This window comes from Pelobates fuscus, chromosome 4 (genome assembly GCF_036172605.1).
Source record: "Pelobates fuscus isolate aPelFus1 chromosome 4, aPelFus1.pri, whole genome shotgun sequence".
In the NCBI taxonomy this organism is placed as follows: domain Eukaryota; kingdom Metazoa; phylum Chordata; class Amphibia; order Anura; family Pelobatidae; genus Pelobates; species Pelobates fuscus.
The window spans coordinates 124,406,374-124,429,000 of NC_086320.1; the positions used below are offsets into that span (position 1 = coordinate 124,406,374).

General features: G+C 39.4%; 1 protein-coding gene across 1 annotated transcript in view; it reads right to left on the reverse strand.

The window, feature by feature from the left end:
- PIEZO2 (piezo type mechanosensitive ion channel component 2) overlaps positions 1-22,627 on the reverse strand; it is a 409,694-nt gene that overhangs the window by 134,693 nt on the left and 252,374 nt on the right. Inside the window, exons 5-7 of the mRNA XM_063451573.1 lie at positions 20,343-20,505; positions 4,667-4,877; positions 3,696-3,909 (exon numbers count right to left, since the gene is read on the reverse strand). Of these exons, the coding sequence (XP_063307643.1) occupies positions 3,696-3,909; positions 4,667-4,877; positions 20,343-20,505 (588 nt within the window). The remainder of the gene's footprint in view (positions 1-3,695; positions 3,910-4,666; positions 4,878-20,342; positions 20,506-22,627) is intronic.

The following is a 22,627-nucleotide window of genomic DNA, read 5'->3' on the forward strand; positions in this document are numbered from 1 at the left end:
TTTAACCTTTTTAAACAACAATGATTGGGGGATTAGACTTACCTCCACCCATAGTAATTCGGACATCAACTTTTTAGACTTGAATATTTTTATAGAAGAAGGAACACTCCACACCAAAAAATACTTTAAAGAGGTGGATTGTAATGGATATATTGACCTAACAAGCTGCCATCACACCCCATGGCTTACGAATGCACCAAAGAGCCAATTCATGAGACTAAGAAGAAATTGTACGCAAGAAAGATATTTTTTAATACAGACACAAGTTATGAAGAGTAAATTTTTAGAAAAGGGGTATAACGAAAATAGTTCGTCAAGTAAAGTCCTCAATCAAGTATTGAGGAAATTAAAAGATTGAAAAGAAGTGACCTACTTTCTTACAACAAAAAGAAAACGCAAGATGTAGGAAGAAATAAATTTAAGATCCCGTTCGTTTGTAACTTCTCAGCAAGGAACAAAAAAGTAAGATATGCCATTAATAAATATTGGCATCTGCTACAAGATGACCCAATTCTTAAGGAAATTTTGCCATCAAAACCTCAGATAGTACATAGGGGGTGTAAAAATATGAAACAGATTTTGGTCAATAGTGTTCTAAAAAACCCTTCCAGTAAAAATGAAAATTTTTTAACAAAAAGTAAAGGATTTTATGGATGTGGGACATGCCTAGCATGCCGGGAAACTAAGCAAAAAAAGAAATATAAAAAATACTAAAGAAATCAGCTGACCTGCTATTCTAAAAACATTATCTACCTCTTAATATGCCCCTGTAATAAAATGTATATAGGGAGAACAATTAGATGCCTGCATATCAGAGTTTCCGAACATATAAGGAACATCAAGAAGGGTATAGAAACTCACAGTGTCCCTCAGCATTTTAAACAATACCACAGTCAGAATCCACAGGGACTCACATTCTGCGCATTAAAGTTAATTAAGAGGAAGTGGAGAGGTGGAGATTTTCTTCAACAAATTGGGAAGGAAGAAATGTCATTTATTTATAATTTTAATACTTTAGTTCCGTTTGGACTAAACTTAGATTTCGAGCTTTGTCATTTTTTATAAGTATTCCTTCTTTAACATCTCCACCCTACTACTAAGATCCCCCACTTCCCCTACATATCACTTTTAAGTATATCTGTGTATAATGGGTAGGATTCCCTACTTCTCACTATCTGCACTTTATATTTACCACATTTTTATTTATATTGTGGATGTCCTTGTTTACTATTTTTTAACCAGCCCCCTTTTATTATTATGTATGATTTTATCAACTGTGATATTATTTTATTATTTTAACTAGGAGCTAGTTTAGTTCTTACATTAATTTTAGGATACATAGTAATGTTTTTATGTAATCTTTTCTGATGTTGTCCCTCTTTTCTTTTGTTTATTTCTCTTCACCTGTCTTAAACGAACTATATATGCGAGATTGGACTTATTATAAATAAGGACGTTTTGTGAACATGAAGAACCAGTAGTAAGACAAATAGTAAGTTACATGCGAACGCACACGTCATCCAGTCACGTGTGCGCCTCAAGGACCGGTCACATGTGCGTTCCACGAACAGGACTTCCGGGTTTACGGATGCCGGCATGGACGCACTAATGGAGTACACGTCCCATGGATTAACACGTCCGTTGACACAGATGTCGAAAATTAAGAAATCTACACCATATAAAAGCAGGAAAAGTGCCATTTGAAAATCTACACCAACTGAGGAAGCCAGCCCCTGGCGAAACGCGTTTTGGTTTATAGGACTACTTATTATGTTATTTTGATTCATTGGAATCTCTGTCATTATTTTTATGTTACTTTTCATTTCATTTTATTGAATACATTTCTTCCTGATTCATTGGATACTGACCCATTTGCATCTTTACCTTTCCTTTGGAAGTGGAAGATACCAGGAGGATACAAGGAAAGGGTAGTGGATCCCCTTTAAAGATCCCCCCTTTAAAGATCCTGAGGCATATACCACTAGAGCCAGGTGACCCTTTGGCTCTATATTTGTGAGTTCAAAATTTATATGCGTTCTGTATTCTATTTTTCTTTTGTATTACATATGTCTGCACTATGATTTGGTTGTCTGTCATTTGCAGGCTATAATACAGTGTCATCCATATACATCGTTTATACATTTGTACAGGTATTTCAGTGCTCCATTTATTTTGTCTGTGTTTTGTGAAGGTTAAGGAAATCCTTTACTTAAGTGTAGAGCCTGATCTCACCTTTCTGGTGGAGTGTGCACTTTTTTGTTTGCATATATATATATTGTGGCAAGGTCAGAGAGGCTTTCTATGTTAGTAATAGATTGGAGCAATCTCTATTCCCAGCATGATGGGGTTAATTGGGGGAGTCACCCCTTGAATGTTATCAACCAGGTGAATGTAATTAACCAGCCCTAGGGTTTTAAAAGGTTAGCCTCTGAAGACATCAGGGAGTTTAACAGCTGAGAGAGAGGAGGTAGTTAAGCCTGAGACTCTGAGACTCTGAGAAAAAGGTACTGTGTGAAACCTGCTAAAAGTGCTGTATTTCATCTTGTTTAAAACTGGGAACTAGATTGGCTGGGCAGTTGGATAGTTAGTAATACTGTTGTTTAGTAAGTCTCCAAGTTGGAGTAGGATTTATTTTATTTTTGTTTTATTTTGTGGGAGAGCACAACCTTGTATAAATTGTGGAAAGTGACAATAAACTACAGTACTATTTTATCCTGACTGTTGCACTTGAAGTTTATTGTGAAGAGCCTGGCCATCCTGCCACAATATATATATATATATATATATATATATATATATATATATATATATATATATATATATATATATATTTTGTATTACCTTTTATTTATTTATTCTACTTTTTTTCACCCCTGCTGTCAGCATTGTGGACACTTATTGTGGCCATGTGACCGCTCTTTTTGAGCAATCACATGGCCCCTGGGGATCCTAAATTGGAGAGGGGGGACTGTCTGTCCCCCCCTAAGTAGAAGACCGGGGAACGGCGGCGATTGGTATGTACATGGGGAGGGAGAGGCAGGGAGGGTAGGGGTTACAAATTTTTTTACATTCTTTAATTATTATTATTTTTTTTTTAATTATATTTACTGAGTGCCTCAACCCCTCAAGGCACTCAGTACAGGCAGAGCATCGGAAGCCTGCCTGATGGCTTCTGAAGCTCTGCCTCACTGCCAGGCTCCACGTGGAGCAACCCAGAAGTGATCCATCCGGTGGAAGCGATCACCCGGTGTTCTCCGGCTGCCACTGGCAGTGAGAAGGGGTATTGCAGCAATGCTTCAACATCGAGGCATCGCTGCAATACCATTAGAGCTGCTGGAAGCGATCATGTTCTCTTCCAGTGCTCTAAATCCCCGCGGACGTATCAGGTATGTCTGCTTCCTTAAGGACCGTTTTTTGTTCGGATGTACCTAAAACGTCCATGATCACTAAGGGGTTAAATGAACATATGGATTTGGGATAGTGCACAAGTAACTTTTTTCTTTGTTTTTTATTGTATGTATTGTGGCTGATGTGTACTATAGTTATTGCTGCCACCCAGGAGTAGTGAGAGTTTGAGTTTGCAGCACTTAATTTTACAATGCTAATGTAATAATGACAACTGTGGTTGTGTGAGAGAGAATACAAAATGGCTCACAATAAACAAAACTGAACGCACACTTTTTGTAATAACTTACCTGGCATAGAAATCATTTGGTGGAATAATCTCTTGAAAAAATTGCAACTGGTACAGATAAAGTCCAATTAAGTGCCCTGCACTGAATATGGCCATTAATACACATAAACAGCTGAATATCAGCGGATCGAATACTCGGCAACAGGACCACCATGTGCATAGACCCAAAAAAACAAAGAAATACACAGCTGAGGTCAAGGAAGGCAACATCATGCCTAGGAAAAAAACAAAACAAAAAAATTGATATTCATCTAAGGTTATTTACATAACAAGATATATTGATTTATATTTCTCAATAATCAAGTCTTTTTTTACCAAGATTTCCATTATTAAAGGAATGTCAGCCTGAGAGCATACATGACAAATAGTTTGTTTGTAGCATTATTTTTAGTATTTTTCTCTTCTGTTTTGTTAGCATTTTTAGTAAGTTTTTTTTTTCCGTTTTAGGTGACATTTTAGTTGTTTTATTTTAAATAAGTATGCAGCACAGCAACAAAGAACAAAACACACATTAAATCGGAAAGTGACCAGGGAATCTCAAATTATAGCCTAAAACTGACCAATTCTTACTAATTCACATCTCAGGTCTTGGTTATTAACTAAGCCAGAAATTGTTGGCTAGGGAAAATCAGGATATAGGCCAAATTTGATGAACCAAAATATTTGGTTTAATTGGTGATTTATTTCACTTCTGATCCTTTGGCCTAAAATTAGAAATGTCCTGATTAATTCTGAACAGTTCTTGTTTAGTGAATATCCTCTAGTTTTGCTTCCAGCTCGTCTACTTTGGTTTGAAATTTGAAAATCTCTGCTCAGTTCCTGACTATTCCCATTAGTGTAGAATAAGTCTGTCTGTTTCCAGTCCTGTGTGCTTTATGGTAAGTAAATTCTGCCAGCATAACTGTTAAATTGGTGTTAAATATTAGAACAAACTTTTAAAGAGAAACAAAATATAATTCATATGGTACAAACCTGTTAAACCAAGTAAAATTGTAATAACTACTTTTCCAGCGGTGGTAATAATGTTGCCAATAAACTCTTTAAGTTGTGATGCAAATGAAGCAACTTTGCGAAGGAGCCTTAATTTTGCGCTTTCTTCTTCCCCTTCATTTTCATTATCCTCTCCATCAAAGTCTTCTCCATTCATATATTCATCATCCAAGTCCAACTTTCCTGCTTCTGACTAAAATAAAAAAAGTACATTTTTAAATGGATTATTTTGAGACATTTTAACTGTAAGGTTCTGAAAAAAGAATAGATGTTAATAAAAAGTCAAAATTTTTCTGTGAGACATTCCACAATCTAATATTTATAGATGAAGGACTGCTGGGTAAATTCAGTATTGAATTAATTTATAGCGGTCAATTTGGAGACAATCAATCCTACCTTAATTTTTACAAATAACCACATTTATAAAGTGCTCTCAGAGCTGAGAGTGAGTGTAGCAGGGTACACTCTGTGCTATAAACTTTGCACTCATGGACCTTTTAAGCCAAACTAGTTAAAGGGATAGTCTAAGCACCAAAACAACTTTAGCTTAATTAAGTAGTTTTAGTGTACAGGTCATGCCCCTGCCATCTCACAGCTCAATTCTGTGCCACTTAGGAGATAAATCACTTTTGGTTCTGTTTATGCTGCCCACCCACACCTGCCCTGTGTGTGGCTCACACAGCCAACATGAAAAAAAAATGGTTTCATTTTCAATCACATATGACTGTGCATTGTGTTTACTTTCAAAGTGTTATCTCCCGCTCTGTTAAATAGACTTTAATAACACACTAGAGACTCCTGTAGATTCTAACAGTCTGCTAACATATCAAGAGATAAGGAATTCTAAATTAGACAGGCTGTGCAATAAAGAATGTTTAAACATTAGATCTCTCTTTACAGGAAATGTGAAGGAAGACTGTGTGGGTCACATGGCAGGGGTGGTGTGACTAGTGCTGCATAAACAAACTGATTTAACATGATCTACACATAAAAACCATGCCATTAAGCTATAATTGTTTTGGCGCTTATGTTGTCCTTTGAAGTGTGGCATAATGCATCATTTCCCACTATGTATGCTGTCAGCATCGGAAATAATAACCAAACATTTAATATGATCCCGGTATTTAGCATTTAGTTCTCTTGTTTCATCATCTCCGGTTCACATGTTTGTTTTCACTAAGGGTTAAGTCAACCTTCAAACTTTCAAGGTCAATAAAGAGAGCAACATTGAATCAGATATTAACATCTATATCATAGTACATACTTTTATCGTTATTAGTAAACTTGATTGATAATACTATGATATTCTATGAAAACTATTATGGTAGATGAGTTGGAACCAAATGTTCTACCTAAACGGGTAACGGGCAATTTGTAACCACAAAGAGTAGTGGGCATTATGGGAAAAGCTCTGCACCTATTACTAGAAAGATTACTTTTATTTTCAATCCATTTGCATTAAAAATGCAGAATTAGCAGCGCAGGTTTGTATAGAAGTGGTTAAATGAATGTATGAAACTGGTAAAGACCTTCATTGCATAATGCAAATAAATGTCTAATCTGCAATAAATCTCAGGCAGGAAAACAGCAATTCCTGCAGAGCAGCTGTTGTTGCTACAACCCCGAGTGAGGCCAGAAAAGCTATTAGTCACTACTGGATTATTTTGTTAACATTCAGCTTTCAACTATATCATCAGGTAGAGTATACACTCGAAAGCACGGAAATGTCATCATTTCTCAAAAAAGAACACACCAAACAACAATTTATCTTCAGTCTCTCTCCCATGAAGCTTTACAAGTGTTGTTGGGGTAATCTGAGACTATTAACAGTTTGGAGAGTGTTTCATTCCTCTGCAGTAAGTCAGAGGTAGGCAACCTTTGGCACTCCACATGTAGTGGCCTACATTTCCTATAATGCTCTTACAGTCATAACGCGTGCAAAGCATCAAGGGAGATGTAGTGCACACAATCTGGAGTGTTGAAAGTTGCCTACCCCATCAGTAAGTCACTGCAGCTCCACAATCGGGAGGTTTATCAACGGTTAAGTAAAAGCTCCTGACAAACTTAACAGTGGGAAATAAAGAGAATTTTAAATTCAAGGAAAATAAATGGAAAAGTCAGCTATGCTTTCAATTTGGCTACTCTAGTCCAAAATTAGATTTTCACTTTCCTGAATTACCCTGTTAATCTATTGGTGTTCTCTGTAATCTGTCCCTGGAAGATTGCTCTCAGAAAAGAATATATAAAATAGAAGTAAAACACACACACAAAAAAACCCAAGGTCACTTCAAATTACATAACTAAAACCAGGCCATAGAAACTTCACCAAACATAAATATTGACTTACTTCTGTTTTATAACATATAAAGAACTCCATCTGCAGTTTGAATACAAAATTTAGTGGATTTTAGTTTATTTTTCTTTATATCATTTGTTATTAACTTATATGCTGTCTCTTTCTTTCATGTGAAGACATTCTTTATTTTTCCGTTCTACGTGGCAATAAGTGTAAGTTGGAATCCTAGGGGGAAGTTAGTCCTGCACCTATATACATTCATTTAATTAGCGCTGTTTAATGGAAGTTATTATATGTCTAAAATGACATGTACTTTGTATATTTTTCTTCTTTCTCACTTTCCTTCTGTGTATTCTTCTCAAATGAAGAATACACAGACTTGTCCTACGAGTGACTTTAACTCTATATATTTTTTTCTCTTTTCCAAGCATAAAGTCTACACCCGCATTTCTTTTTTTGTCCACTTTAAAACACATAGGAAGTGATAAATGAAAATGACACATGCTTCTCACTTTAATAATGTAAATTTGGTAAGTTTTACATATGCTATCGTACATCAAGATGCAGTCCTTGAAAATGTCTATGTATTATTTTATCCCTAACCTACTGAGATCCCTAGCCTACTGAGTAAGAACACATGTTTAAGAAATCCTATCCGGTCTCCCTTTACCTCCTCAATTATCTAGGTACATGAAAACATCCGTGCAGTGATACGGTGAAGAAGACAGAACATCATTTCATAAAAAGTTTGGAATAAGCCTAAGATGCTTTTAGTCTAAAAGAACTTCATATTTCATGTTTGCACACAAGGTATGTGCATGCTAATTCAGCATTAAGGGGTCAAGAGAGCTGAGTGAGTGAATTGGCGATTGGTGCCATACTGCCCTAATTTGCAGGTCGCATTACACTTCAAGTGTACCACAGGTCTTTTTATTTCAATAATCCTGAAGGCTGGCTAACTTTCAGCTACTCGGTTATAAACTAAATAATTATCCTAGCGATATAGACTGATTTATTTACTCATCTGTTAAAGCAATCTTGCACCTGCAATGGCTTACATAGGACAGTGTCAATAGTGAACTTTTTAGAGTATATAGCATGTCCAGGAGGTTATAATATTAAGAAATAATGCTTTGGGTTGAATTCACTAAACATTGAATTGTGGTGAATTGTAGGTTATCCTAGTTTAAGTGAAGAGATAACCTTTTAATAATGACAAGAAGCAAATATTTTGCTTACACCTTATTAACTCCAATTCTATAGCAGCAATGATATAAGAAAAACAACTAATCAGAACAAAGAAGTCAGGAAGTACCTCCTCTTTCTTTGAGAACATATAACAGTTAATAGGAGAAACAACAATGAACAATCAATAGAAACTAAAGACAATGTTCAAAATAACAGGCAAAATATTTTCTCCAGAAGAGATTTGGTCCAAGTATTCCATTCCTAAAGAGATGTCTAGAAAATCCTGGAAACTTTACACTGAAAAGAAACTTTACACTGAAAAAGAAGACAAGTTGATCTTGCAACTAGTGGTAATTAATAATGTATGTGAGGGAATATTATAAACCAAACTGACTAAATTGGGATAAGTCAATATATGCATACATGGGTACATGTCAATATATATCAACAAGACTGTACTTCACTAATCCACATATTTGAATATCTACAGACAAACTGAGCAAGGTAGCATCATATATAAGACATGGGAGGGGCTAAGGGATGTAAATATTTGCCTCCTGTCATTACCAAAATTACGATGCTCCCTACACCTAAGCAAGGATAATCAATTTTACCAGATAGCAGGAGGTTTCATATGTTGTTATTTAGTGATGTCCCGAACTGTTCGCTGGCGAATAGTTCCCGGTGAACATCGCTTGTTCGCGTTCGCCACAGATGGCGAACATATGCGCTGTTCGGTCCGCCCCCTATTTGTCATCATTGAGTAAACTTTGACCCTGTACCTCACATTCAGCAGACACATTCCAGTCAATCAGCAGCAGACCCTCCCACCTCCTGGACAGCATCCATTTTACATTCATTGTGAAGCTGCATTCTTAGTGAGAGGAGGGACAGTGAAGCTGCTGCTGATTTGATAGGGAAATTGATAGCTAGGCTAGTGCATTCAGTGTCCACTACAGTCCTGAAGGACTCATCTGATCTCTGCTGTAAGGACAGCACCCCAAAAAGCCCTTTTTGGGGCTAGAACATCAACATCAGTCTGCTTTTTTTTTTTTTCCTGTATAATGTAATTGCAGTTGCCTGCCTTCCAGCCTGTGTGTCAGGCTCACAGTGTATACTGTGCCCACTTGCCCAGTGCCACCACTCATATCTGGTGTCACAATAGCTTGCATTTAACAAAAAAATAACTTTTTGGACTGTAATATAATAGCAGTCAGTTTCCTTCACGAGTGTGTGTTTCAGGGCCTGCCCAGTGCCACCACTCACTCATATCAGGTGTCCAATAGCTTGCATTTAAAAAAAACAAAACTTTTTGGACTGTAATATAACAGCAGTCAGTTTCCTTCACGCGTGTGCGTTTCAGGACCTGCCAGGGCACAGTGTCACACCAGTGCAACTCATATCTGGTGTAACAGTAGTGTACATTTAAAAAATAAAATAAAATACAATTTTGACTGTAAAAGATTGAATAGCAGTTAGTTGTCTGCAAGCGTGTGTGTCAGGCCTACAGCGTCTACTCTGCCAACTTCTGCCAGTGCACAATGCCACTCATATCTGTTGTCAAAGTAGCTTGCACGCATATTTCCACTAATCGAAAAGAAATGACAGGCAGAGGCAGGCCACCCCGCAGGGGCCATCGTGGTCGTGGTGCTGTGATTCCCTTTGGCCCTAGAATAATGCCCAGTGTTCAGAGGCCACGTACCCTGAACTGGAAAAGTTCTGAGGACATAGTTGACTGGCTAACACAGGACACCCAATCTTCTACAGCTTCTGCTCGGAACCTTGACGCACCATCCTCCTCCAGCTTAGCTTCGGGCACCTCTCAAGTTACCACTCGCCCGCCTGCCGCCACCACCAACACTAGCACTACAGCAGCTTCACTTGGTATGTCAGAGGAGTTATTTACACATCAGTTGGAAGAAATGAGTGATGCGCAACCATTATTGCCAGAGGATGTATATAACAGGGATATGTCTCAGTCAGGCAGCATTACACACATGGACATACGGTGTGATGATGATGATGTTGTACCCGCTGCTGCTTCCTTTGCTGAGTTGTCAGATACAAGTGAAGCGGTTGATGATGACGATGCGTCCGTGGATGTTACGTGGGTGCCCGCTAGAACAGAAGAAGAACAGGGGGAAAGTTCAGATGGGGAGACAGAGAGGAGGAGGAGGAGACGAGTTGGAAGCAGGGGGAGGTCGTCGCAAGGAGCTAGTGGCACAGTCAGACAGCATGCATCGGCACCTGGGGTCAGCCAGACAGCACGCCAATCAACGCATGCTGTTGCCACCACCAGAATGCCGTCATTGCAGAGCTCAGCAGTGTGGCATTTATTTGTGTGTCTGCCTCTGACAACAGCGATGCCATTTGCAACCTGTGCCAAAAGAAACTGAGTCGTGGGAAGTCCAACACCCACCTAGGTACAACTGCTTTGCGAAGGCACATGATCGCACATCACAAACGCCTATGGGATCAACACATGAGTACAAGCAGCACACAAACTCAAAGCTGCCATCCTCCTCCTTGTCCAGCATCTTCAGCCACGTCAACCACTGCTGTCCTCCTTGCCCCCTCTCAACCATCCGCCACTCCGTCTCTTGCCTTGAGCAGTTCCTGCTCATCTGCACACAGTCAGGTGTCAGTCAAGGACATGTTTGAGCGTAAGAAGCCAATGTCACAAAGTCCCCCCCTTGCCCGGCGTCTGACAGCTGGCTTGACTGAACTCTTAGCCCACCAGCTTTTACCATACATGCTGGTGAAGTCTGAGGCGTTCAAAAAAATTGTAGCTATTGGGACACCGCAGTGGAAGGTACCCGGCCAAAATTTCTTTGCACAAAAGGCAATCCCCAACCTGTACTCGATTGTGCAAAAGGTAGTAATGGAATGTCTGGCACAAGTGTTGGGGGCAAGGGTCCATCTGACCACTGATACCTGGTCTGCAAAGCATGGTCAGGGCAGGTATATCACCTACACTGCGCATTGGGTAAACCTGGTGATGGCTGCCAAGCATGGAATGCGTGGCTCTGCAGAGGAGTTGGTGACACCAACACGACTTGCAGGCAGGCCTGCTGCCACCTTCTCTACTCCTCCTACTCCATCCTCTTCCATAACCTCCTCGGCTGAGTCCTCTTCTGCTGCTGCATCTTCCTCCACATCAATGGCACCCCCCCCAGCTCTCCAGGTACTATTCCACATCCCGGATACGGCAGTGTCACGCCGTCTTGGGGTTGACTTGCCTGAAAGCAGAGAGTCACACTGGACCAGCACTCCTGTCCGCCCTGAACGCACAGGTGGATCAGTGGCTGACTCCGCACCAACTGGATATCGGCAAAGTGGTTTGTGACAACGGAAGAAATTTGTTGGTGGCATTGAATTTGGGCAAGTTGACACATGTGCCTTGCATGGCACATGTGTGTAATCTGATCGTACAACGCTTTGTGCTTAAGTACCCAGGCTTACAGGACGTCTTGAAGCAGGCCAGGAAGGTGTGTGGCCATTTTAGGTGTTCCTACACGGCCATGGCGCACTTTTCTGATATCCAGCGGCGAAACAAAATGCCAGTGAGGCGCTTGATTTGCGACAGCCCGACACGTTGGAATTCAACACTCGTAATGTTCGACCGCCTGCTCCAACAAGAAAAAGCTGTTAACAAGTATTTGTATGACCGGGGTGCTAGGACAGCCTCTGTGGAGCTGGGAATTTTTTTTGCCATGTTACTGGACGCTCATGCGCAATGCCTGTAGGCTTATGCGTCCTTTTGAGGAGGTGACAAACCTAGTCAGTCGCACCGAAGCCACCATCAGCGACATCATACCATTTTTTTTCTTCCTGGAGCATGCCCTGCAAAGAGTGCTGGATCAGGCCGTAGATGAGCGTGAAGAGGAAGAGTTGTGGTCACCATCACCACCAGAAATAGCCTTATCAGCATTGCTTGCTGTACCTACGGCAACGCTGGAAGAGGATTGTGAGGAAGAGGAGTCAGAGAAGGAATGTGGCTTTGAGGAGGAGGAGGAAGACCAACCACAACAGGCATCCCAGTGTGCTCGTTGTCACCTATCTGGTACCCGTGGTGTTGTACGTGGCTGGGGTGAAGAACATACCTTCAGTGAGATCACGGAGGACGAGGAACGGGACATGAGTAGCTCGGCATCCAACCTTTTGCAAATGGGGTCTTTCATGCTGTCGTGCCTGTTGAGGGACCCTCGTATAAAAAGGCTGAAGGAGAACGACCTGTACTGGGTGTACACGCTACTAGACCCCCGGTATAAGCAGAAAGTGCCTGAAATGTTACCGAATTACGGCAAGTCGGAAAGGATGCAGCAGTTCCAAAATCAATTAAAAAGTATGCTTTACACAGCGTATAAGGGTGATGTCCCAGCACAACGGGAATCTAACAGGGGAAGAGGTGGTTTGGTCTGTCACTGTGAAGCGGGCGTAACCCTTACACTACCTGATCGATACAACATCATACCTGATGTTTTAAAGCACGTTATTCCAAACAATTTAGGAATGTTAGGTGATTTATGCCTATTTATGGATTAAAACCAGACTCTGCATCAACTATGTCATTTTCCATGGGAGTTTTGCCATGGATCCCCCTCCGGCGTGCCACAGTCCAGGTGTTAGTCCCCTTGAAACAACTTTTCCATCACTTTTGTGGCCATAAAGAGTCCTTGTGGGTTTTAAAATTCGCCTGCCCATTGAAGTCTATGGCGGTTCGCCCGTTCGCAAACATTTGCGGAAGTTCACGTTCGCCTTTCGCGAACCGAAAATGTTATGTTCGCGACATCACTATTGCTATTATAATGCTAAGACAACAGCAAGAAATCAGAATAATAAGAAGGGTAAAAATTCAACATAGTTTCCCGTGACCAGGGGATTGACTAATGAAGCTCCTGAGGGAAAAACGTGGGATGCTGCCACACCCCAGATGGAGTGCGCGCCGAAAGAAGGGTCGATATCTGCCAGAAGAAAAACCAAGAAAACCATAAGAAAATAAGAGTTGTTCAGATTGCAAACTGCAAAGCGGTGCTGTAATCGCAAACTAACAACAAAAGATATTGACAATGCAGACATTTGCATCGTTCTGAAAAAGCGAATAAATAAAGTTGTTGAAGGAGATTATGTACGTCTCAATATGTTAAAAGTAACCTGTCAGGTCAAAAGGATAGAGCGTTGAAATCGAATGCATGAACATCAGAAACACAATGAAAGGACAATAGACAGTGTAGGACAGTAAGTTTAGCAGAAAGTTGTAAGAGAGAGACGATCATTCTCCGGCCCATCATCCAAAAAACTTAAAACCTGTAAAACGTCCCACAGCGTTGAATATTTCGGTCCAAAAGATCGACCAAGACTAATGCCAAGCATCAAGTGGCAAAAGAGAGTATAATTGCCTACAGTCAAGCCCTGAACCGGGCCATGACCCACCAAAATGGATGAACGAACCACATTTATAGATCGACATGATCTGTCATTGGAGTAAAGCCATGAGAGGAAATTTATAATGATTGGTAGGGATTGAGAACCCTTTCCACAGACCAGCCACATCAGTAGTTCCAGGAGGAAAAATTGTATTTCCTAGTCCCTGGATCCCAGGAGTCCCACAGGAGAGACCAGCCATTCGCGATAGGTCTCAGATATTCTAGTAACCCCTGAAAGATTCCAGGCCACCAGTGTGAAATGATCTTGAAAGGACCAGGGAGTGAGAGTTCCAATACAGGACCGTGAGAAATAGAGGGAACAATGGGAGCAGGAGAGGGTCTGACAATATGACAACTCCAGCAGGTCAAATGCCACAGTTGTCCCTGCCAGAGGGGAGCTAACAGTGTGACAGATATTTGATGTAGATAGGGGATCACCGTAGTAAACTTTGCAAAAAGGTGGCCACGAGTCTTGTGACACACAGCAATCACTAAAATGGCCATTTGCGACTCCGGAGAAATGGTGGCCACAAGTCTCATGAGAAGTGAGACACGCTACAAGGTAGGTGTGAGGTGGTCTGGGTTGTAATCTGGTACAAAACTGAATCTATGAGAAATAACCACTGCATGCAGTAAAGGAGGCATCAATTGATCCACTGTGATAGAAGGAGGTAGAAGCAAGTTACACATTTCTGCAAACGTTCTTCTGGGAAATAACCTCCACTGCCAATCTTTTTAATCCAACTTTCTATTTGCTGTAAATAAATCTGGAATAAACCCCACCATTGAGCAAAATGTCTATGCACCCAGGGGCTCAGGAGTGAGATGCACAGAGGGACCTGGGGGTGGGAGGGGAAAGACACACAGAGGGGCCACAAACCCTTTCTTTCACACTACACACAGACACAATGCATCCTTACACATTTACAGAAAAACACACTGCTTCCCTACACACACACACACGCACAGAAACATACAATGCATCCCTACTCACAAACCGAAACATACAGTGAATCCTACACACACACACAGAAACACACCCTGCTTCCCTTACACACTTACCCTTACACACAATGCATCCATTACACACACACACACACAATGCATCCCTTACATATACAAACACACAATGCATCCCTTACGCACACACACAAACACACACTGCTTCTCTTACAACACACAGAAACACAATGGATCTTACACACACTCAATGCACCCCTTACAGACACACACTGCATCCCTTACATACACAGAAACACACCTTGCATCCCTTACACACACACACAGAAACACACAATGTCTTCCTTACACAAAAACACACACTTCTATCCATCCCTTACACACAAACACACTGCATCTCCTATAAACACACACACTACATCCCGTATACAAACCGGTATTCCTACACACTACATTCCATAAGAACACTCTTTTTAATCCACACACACATTACATCCTCTACAATAAGACATAACATATCACTTACACAGATACACTCCAATCCCTGTGAGCGAACTCAGGTGTGGGCCATGTAAATGGACTTATGGTCGGGCCTTGTAGGACTTATGGGCAAGCCTTGCGTGTCTGGGGGCCCAGACCTTGAGCTACGTAAAGGGCCTACAAAAATGGAGCTGCTTCAAGTTCGTTGATTTTTGTGAGCAGCTCCAGTAGGCAATCCAGTAAATTATAGTCTCACTAATCTCTAATATACATTAAAGGGACACTGTAGTCACGAGAACCACTACAGCTTAATGTAGTGGTTCTGGTGTCAATAGCCTGTTCCTGTAGGCTTTTTAATGTAAACACACTGCCTTTTTAGAGAAAAGACACTGTGTGCAGCACTGGCGTTAACTCATATGGCAGTTCATATGGGTGAGGCATTGTGATGTCACATGGTGGACAGAGAATAAGGGGGGCAAAAATCCTTGCACTAGCCCTGTGTATACGTGCCATAAACCTTGAGATTAGAAAAATAATGCCATGAGATTAGAAAAAAAGAGTATACATTTTTGTTGAGATCCATATATTTTTATTTTATTTTGCATATGTATATACCTATTTCAATATTGAAAACTTACTTATTTACTGTGTCATTTAACACTTCCTTCTCTCTCCCCCCCCCCCCCCCCCCTTCCTTTAAAATGCTATCTCTTTCACTACATTTGATGAGATTTTTTAAGACCCCCTGAAAGCAAGGTGCCTGTGTCGGTAACTTTTTAAATTACTTTTATTAGCCTTTTGAATTATTTGTCTTGTTGAACTGCATGTGTTATTGCATGGATAGAAGAATGTTCCGAAAACTAGTCATTCCAAATCCTGTTAATCCAATCAAATATATACATTACAGAATATTGCATTACTTTAGTATGTTTGTATTTATATCATTCGACAAATGTAAATTCATAAATATCATATATATCTTAGATATGTTATGGATATCTTATTTTTGTAGTAGAAATATAAAGAACTACTGCTTAGCATACCTCAAAAAAGTTTTTTTTTTTAAAAAGAAGAAAAAAAAGTACAAATTAAGAAACCTTAACGTGTGAAGACATTTTCTCTGTAATAATTTAATATTATTTATTTCTCTCGTATTTTTCTTGTATTTCCATACAAACTAGACGCTTTGGTAGTTGCCAAAAAATATATTTTGTAAAATTTAACAAAATATTTAGAATGCATTTCAATGATCATTGGTTTTCAGAGCTACACCACTTTAAATGAACATACACATTAAAATTCAGAAGGGATTTAGAAGGGGAAGTGTATCCGTAATTACGTTTCACACCAGAGAAGACTATTTTTAATATGCAGCTTTTATGAAATGAAATAGTTTGCCAGATGCCAGGCCAGTGTCCAAATCATTACCACCCCATCGCTTGCACCACTGGAGCTAAGTTGTCTCGAGGCACTTTTATTAGGATTTTGAAATGTAAAGCAGGTGAATTCATCTGGAAAATGTCCCAGAATCCAAAGATCCAACACAAGCCATACAATATAAACCTAGGAAAGCTCATTTCACCGCTGCTATTAAAAATAAAACAGTCATTATTTCATACAAATAGCGGTTTATAAAGCAGAATGTGTACTTATCATAAAAATACGATCAGCAGTCAGTGGTCATGCACCAAGTGTTATTACAGAGAAGAAAACAGCAGCACATATGGAAGACACATTTAAACGAGTTTGCAAACGTAATCACTCTGTGCTGTTACAAAACTATCAATAATCTGCTTATATGCAAAGGTTTATCAACAAAATGCAATGATCTGCACAATGTGGTTAATATGTGTATAGCTAGTACGTGACTTTAAATTCTTTTAATAAGATGCATCATTTTACAAGAATTGCAGAGTTTGGTGAGTCAGTGGGCGCTTACAGTTGAAGTTTGTGAATAAAGCTGGTTTTATTTAACCTTATGATCAGCATTTTTAGTAGAATGTCTCATATTTCCAGTACACTGTGAGGGCCTCACTGGAGGCACAAACACAGCTATGAAAAAAAGCAACCCCCTGTAAAATTATAATTTTCTCTGGTATTGCAATTTATAGGTAAATGTCTGAGCAAAATTAACATTTCTGTTTTATTCTATGAACTACTAACAATATTTCTGACAAATTCCATATAAAATATGCAAAGAAAACAAGTTCATAATAATTTTTAAGCAATACCACACTAATGTTTTAACTTAGGAAGAATTCAGAAATCAAAATTTTATGGAATAACCCTGACTTTAATCACAGCTTTCATGCATCCAGCAGACTTTATACCACCCCTGTCGCAAAAATTCAAGCAGCGTAGCTTTGGTTTGTGGCCATCCACCTTCCTCGCGACCACATTCCAGAGGGTTTCAATGGATCATCACTGAACCTCCATCAAATTTCACAGTGGGTGCAAGGCACTGTGGCTTTTAGAGCTCTCCAGGTCTCCAGCCATTAAATGACTAGGTGTTGGGCAAATCTGAAAACTGGACTCTTCAGTCCTCTATGGTTCAATCCTTATGCAAACCTCAGTCTTTGGTTCTCATATTTTTTTAGCTTTGCACGACGTCAGCCCTGCCCCTAAGAGCCTATTTGGAACAGCCCTCACTGTGCACTTCAAACCAGTTGACATTTGCCATTCTTTTTGCAGGTCACTTGATGTCATCTTACAGTTGTTAAATGACATTCAAACGAGTTGGTGAACATCTCGGTTAGCTGAGTGTTGCTCCCAATATCTGCTGCTTGACTTTGTTCATATGAATAGGACTCTTAAGCATAAAAGTACTGAATGGGGAAAACATTAGGATTGTCATTGCAATGATGCCACATTTGTCATCATACACTTTGCATTCACAAAGTGCATATTAATTCAAAATATCTATACTTTAAAATGTGTGTGCATCTACAATTTTGTGTGATCTATTACTGCTCTTGAACATATATTCCTAACAAGAAACTGGGAACGTAAGAGGTAGCTCAGGGTGACTAAACGTCAAAAGTTAATGCATTGTATGGTAGGTATTGGACCATGCAATGCCACTGGAAGACAGTTTTTGCAAAACTGAAAAATTGATTAAGTGCCTGCTCTCACCTCTAAGAGTGAATTAATTTTGCAAAAATCTGCAAAAAAATTGCTGCAGCTAAGACAGCAAACTAAATAGTGAACCTGGCTATGTCCAATTTAGTAGGACATGGTGAATGCTGCTATCAGTTTACAAAGAATTCCACTCATATTGGGTAATAAGAGGAACTGCTTTTGGGGATAAATTAACTGTACCATAAACCTCTACTGGACAATCATTTTTGCGATTACTATCTATTGCAGATCTTTTTTTTAAGGGAATGGTCTGTCTGTAGCTGCAGACAAAAGCACTAAACAGCACATCGGCAGGAAACTTACGGGGTATTTTATCTCCTCTAGCTTTCCTTTAAATACTTTTATTACATTACCGTTATTATTATTTCAATGGCTTATGGTTAAATTTGAGATTTGCTCTGCAATATACAAAAGTATCAAAGGCTCCTCTAATGCCAGGCTGTTTATCTTGCACTAAAACACGAATCATATTTATACTGTGTGTAATGTAGCATAGGAAAATGGATATTTTTACAGATTGAATCTTGGAAATATCCTTTGCCTGAGGAATGATACGTTAAATAAGTTGCTTAGTACCATAATTACACCTGAACCAAAAGTACACATGGACCACTAACTGGCATACGGTAAAGGCTACTAGTGTTTCCTTTTGAGCAAATTAGCTGAAGGGGAAGCAGCTGTTCTTGAAATATGTTCATAAATACAAATGGAGTCAAAGTATTTGTATTGACATATAACCGAAATCCATGTGAATATGATTGACCTGTGCCACTCAGACCACACATAAGTCTCATTGTATAGCATACATTTGGGCTTCTTACTTGAGGTCAAACTATGGGTTGCTAATCGAGGTATGTCATTTCACCACAATTCATTAGGTTGATGTTATAAGCATATGACTTAACATGCTTACAGACTAAATGTAAACTGAGCCCGCTTCATTATGTCCAAGGAACAATCTAGGTTCATCGATGAATTACCCGCTACTGTCAAAAGAATTTGCCAGACATGTGTCCAACTCTGCTCTTATATCTTCCTTGCTTAATATTTCAACAGAAAACATAACAGTCATAACAGTCATAACAGTCAAAACAGTCAAAACTGCACACTGGCCTAGCTGGTAAACTGAACAGTATTACTTTTCTCATCTGTGGAATCATGTGTTATATTGGCACAAATATTGTGAATAAAAATTTATCAAACTTTTTTAACTGTAAAAATGTTATCGTAAAATAGTTGTATGCTTAAATAGAGAAAGCCGCCCACCGCCCCATTGTAAAGATTAAAATAATTTTTGAACAGTTTGACTTCTTACTTGGGGTCCACCAAACGCCACCCCTTTTATCATTGGCATCGCCAAAGAGATGGAAGTTCCTAAGTTGAAACTCCAGTTAGCTCTTCTAAGTAAGCATGCAATGTAGTTCTTAGCTCAGTGACTGAGAGCATTCCGCTACCTAGGAACTTCATGCTTTATAGCAATGGTAGTAGAGGTGGAGAGCAGAGCCCAATTAAAGGGACACTGTAAGCACCCATACCACTTCTGCCCATTGGAGTGGTCTGGGTGCCAAATCCCACCACCCTTAACCCTGCAAGTGTAATTAGTGCAGCTTTTATAAACTGCAATAATTACCTTGCAGGGTTAAGTCCTCCTCTAGTGTCTGTCTAACAGACAGCCACTAGAGGGACTTCCGTGTTCTTAGAACACGAAAAGTGTTTTAAACAACGCTTGACGTCCTCACGCTATGCATGAGGACCTCCAGCATTGCCAGAATCCCCATAGGAAAGCACTGAATAAGGAGGGAGGGAGTGGGGCACTGCAGGATTCTGCAGTGCCAGGAAAACGCAGTGCCTCAAAAATTATTTGACTCGTTACAATAGAGGGGTGCCAGGACACTCCTAAAATCACAACCACTAAAACAGCTGTGGTGGTTTTGGTGCTTGGAGTACTCCTTTAACATTTTATTGTTTAATAACTTTAATATCATGAAATCATTTTGTTAAAGAACAATTAAATTAGCCTTTTGCATTTGAGAAATGTTTAATAACAATTTCTATTGGACACCTTAAAAACATTTACATAATTTACACATACACATTGTTGAATATCACCATATCTCATCACCACTAATGACACCTTTCATTAAGCATCATTTCTTTTACGAGTACATACCACTTCTTCATTTTCAAACTGAGGGTTGTACTGCGCATCATCTTCCGTGACAGATTTAAACACAAGTTTCCTGCAGAATATCCATGAAGCCAAGCTGGCGATGAACATGCCAATATCTGGTGTAAACACCCGGATACCATTTCCAGCATCAGCTCCTTTTACACTGTGAAAATTAAGATATATTCTCTGAGTTTTAATTAAACAAACATAGAGCAAAGCACATCAGACTAAACATTAATGCAATTAAATTAATATAAGCTTACGCACGAACAGAAACTAGAGAAAAATAAACCATTGATTTGTGCCACAACACCACTGCTTATAAAACATGTATAGACTGAGGTTGTATTGGTTAAAGGGACACTGTAAGCACCATAACCACTACAAGTTATTTTAGTGGTTATGATGGAAACCATTTTTGAAAGCAGTACCTCCAATTTTTGTTATAATCTTGGTTGACACCCAAAGTGTAAAGTCCATGATTAGCTAGGAGTGCCAAGGAATTCCTAGCCTGGTGCTCCCAGCCGATCCTTGCAGTGCAAATTTGTACAGATAACAAAAAAGTGTAAATCTTCATTATAAAAGCAATAAATATGTGTGCAAATATGGTATAAATCTCTGCTCTTTTCATGCTAGATCTTCTATGTAGGGCATCACTTACGTTTGGTATGGCGGAGCAGAGTATGCTATATTTGTCTACCAATAGAATAATAGTAAAAAAAAAATTGATACAAAGCTAGTGTCAAAACAGAAATAGTTCTGCCCTAAAGCTGTCAATGTCATGCTGTCGGCAACATTTGGATAACTTAACAGGAACTTGACATTCAACAATTATATATATTCTTTCTGTTGTTGTGGGTGTGCTTTGTAAAACATTTTCCTGGGTACTCTTGCTATGCTTCTACATCAAAACAACAGACATTGTCATGACCTGTCCATTTATATTTTTTATGAATATATTCTTCCTATTCATAAAACATCACAAAACATCAAAACATATATTAGTTTAGAGATGAAATGGTAGATATGGTCATAGCAGAGCACAGATGTCAGCTGTCATCTTATCCTCTAATCCATTTGGCTCTCTCTGTGAGGATACGGGTCAGGATATGTGCAGGTGTTTGATTGATAATGCACATCCTCAGCCTATGATGGGAAATCAAACAAGGAAATTACACATTATCCCCGTCAAAATATTTGGTGGAACATTGTTTTATACTCCAAAAGACATTTAGCCAGCATCGTTGCTGTGAACGGGATCATTTGGTTTTGTTTCCAAAGAAGATGAACTGTTTTTAAAGTGCTCAGAGTCTCCTGTTCTTTGTTACAAGCTAAGACAAGTTTACCTTATTCTGCCAAAAGTTTAAGAATCACAAGTATGTATCCTTGAATAAGAGAGCTAGCTTCCACTAAACCCGCAGTGGCCAAAACACTCACTGCAATCTGTTATTTAACTAGAACCCCTATAGCCATCAGCTGGAATTAACCTCACCTCAAGCATTAACTACAGTTTTCCCTGGATAAGTCTTGAAATCTAGGTGTTGCGGGATTAGAATTTTCTGCTTTTCTCTGCCTGGTGGTCTTGTGTCCCAAACCAGGGTTTCCATATAGAGGTTAGTGGTTGTATCTGCCTGGCTCCTTGGTTCACTGGGGAGGTGGTTAGTGGTTGTATCTGCCTGGCTCCTTGGTTCACTGGGGAGGTGGTTAGTGGTTGTATCTGCCTGGCTCCTTGGTTCACTGGGGAGGTTTATGGTCAATTATTGTTATCACAAATATCGTTCCAAAGCAGACACAATACCTTAGAATATGGACTTGCCACAAACTGCTTGGATGATAACAGCTATACAAATCCAGAATATATTGAAACTTACTTACTAAATTATGCAGGTGTGCAAACTCTACTCACACTTTGCATCCTAACACCATAAAAACATAATTCCCTGAAGATTTATATAGTCCTAATAAAAGCATTAACTATAACGATAATATTACCATGCTAGTTTTATATTGTGGTTTTCCCTGTAGAAAGTAAAACACTTTTAGCACATGATCTCAGCCATTAATCAAATAAACAGATTAATATTGTGTGGACTTTGGGAACATTGATGTCTGACATTACTCTGTCAGTAATAGAACCTGTGTCCCTAAGGTTTGAAAATTGTAATATCTATAGTACCAGATAGTACTGTACGCGAATTCCCTCACTGAGCAATGTATACATTGGTAAAATTACAATGCACATTTGATCACTTCACATGTGCGTGAAAAAGTGTTTATTATATACT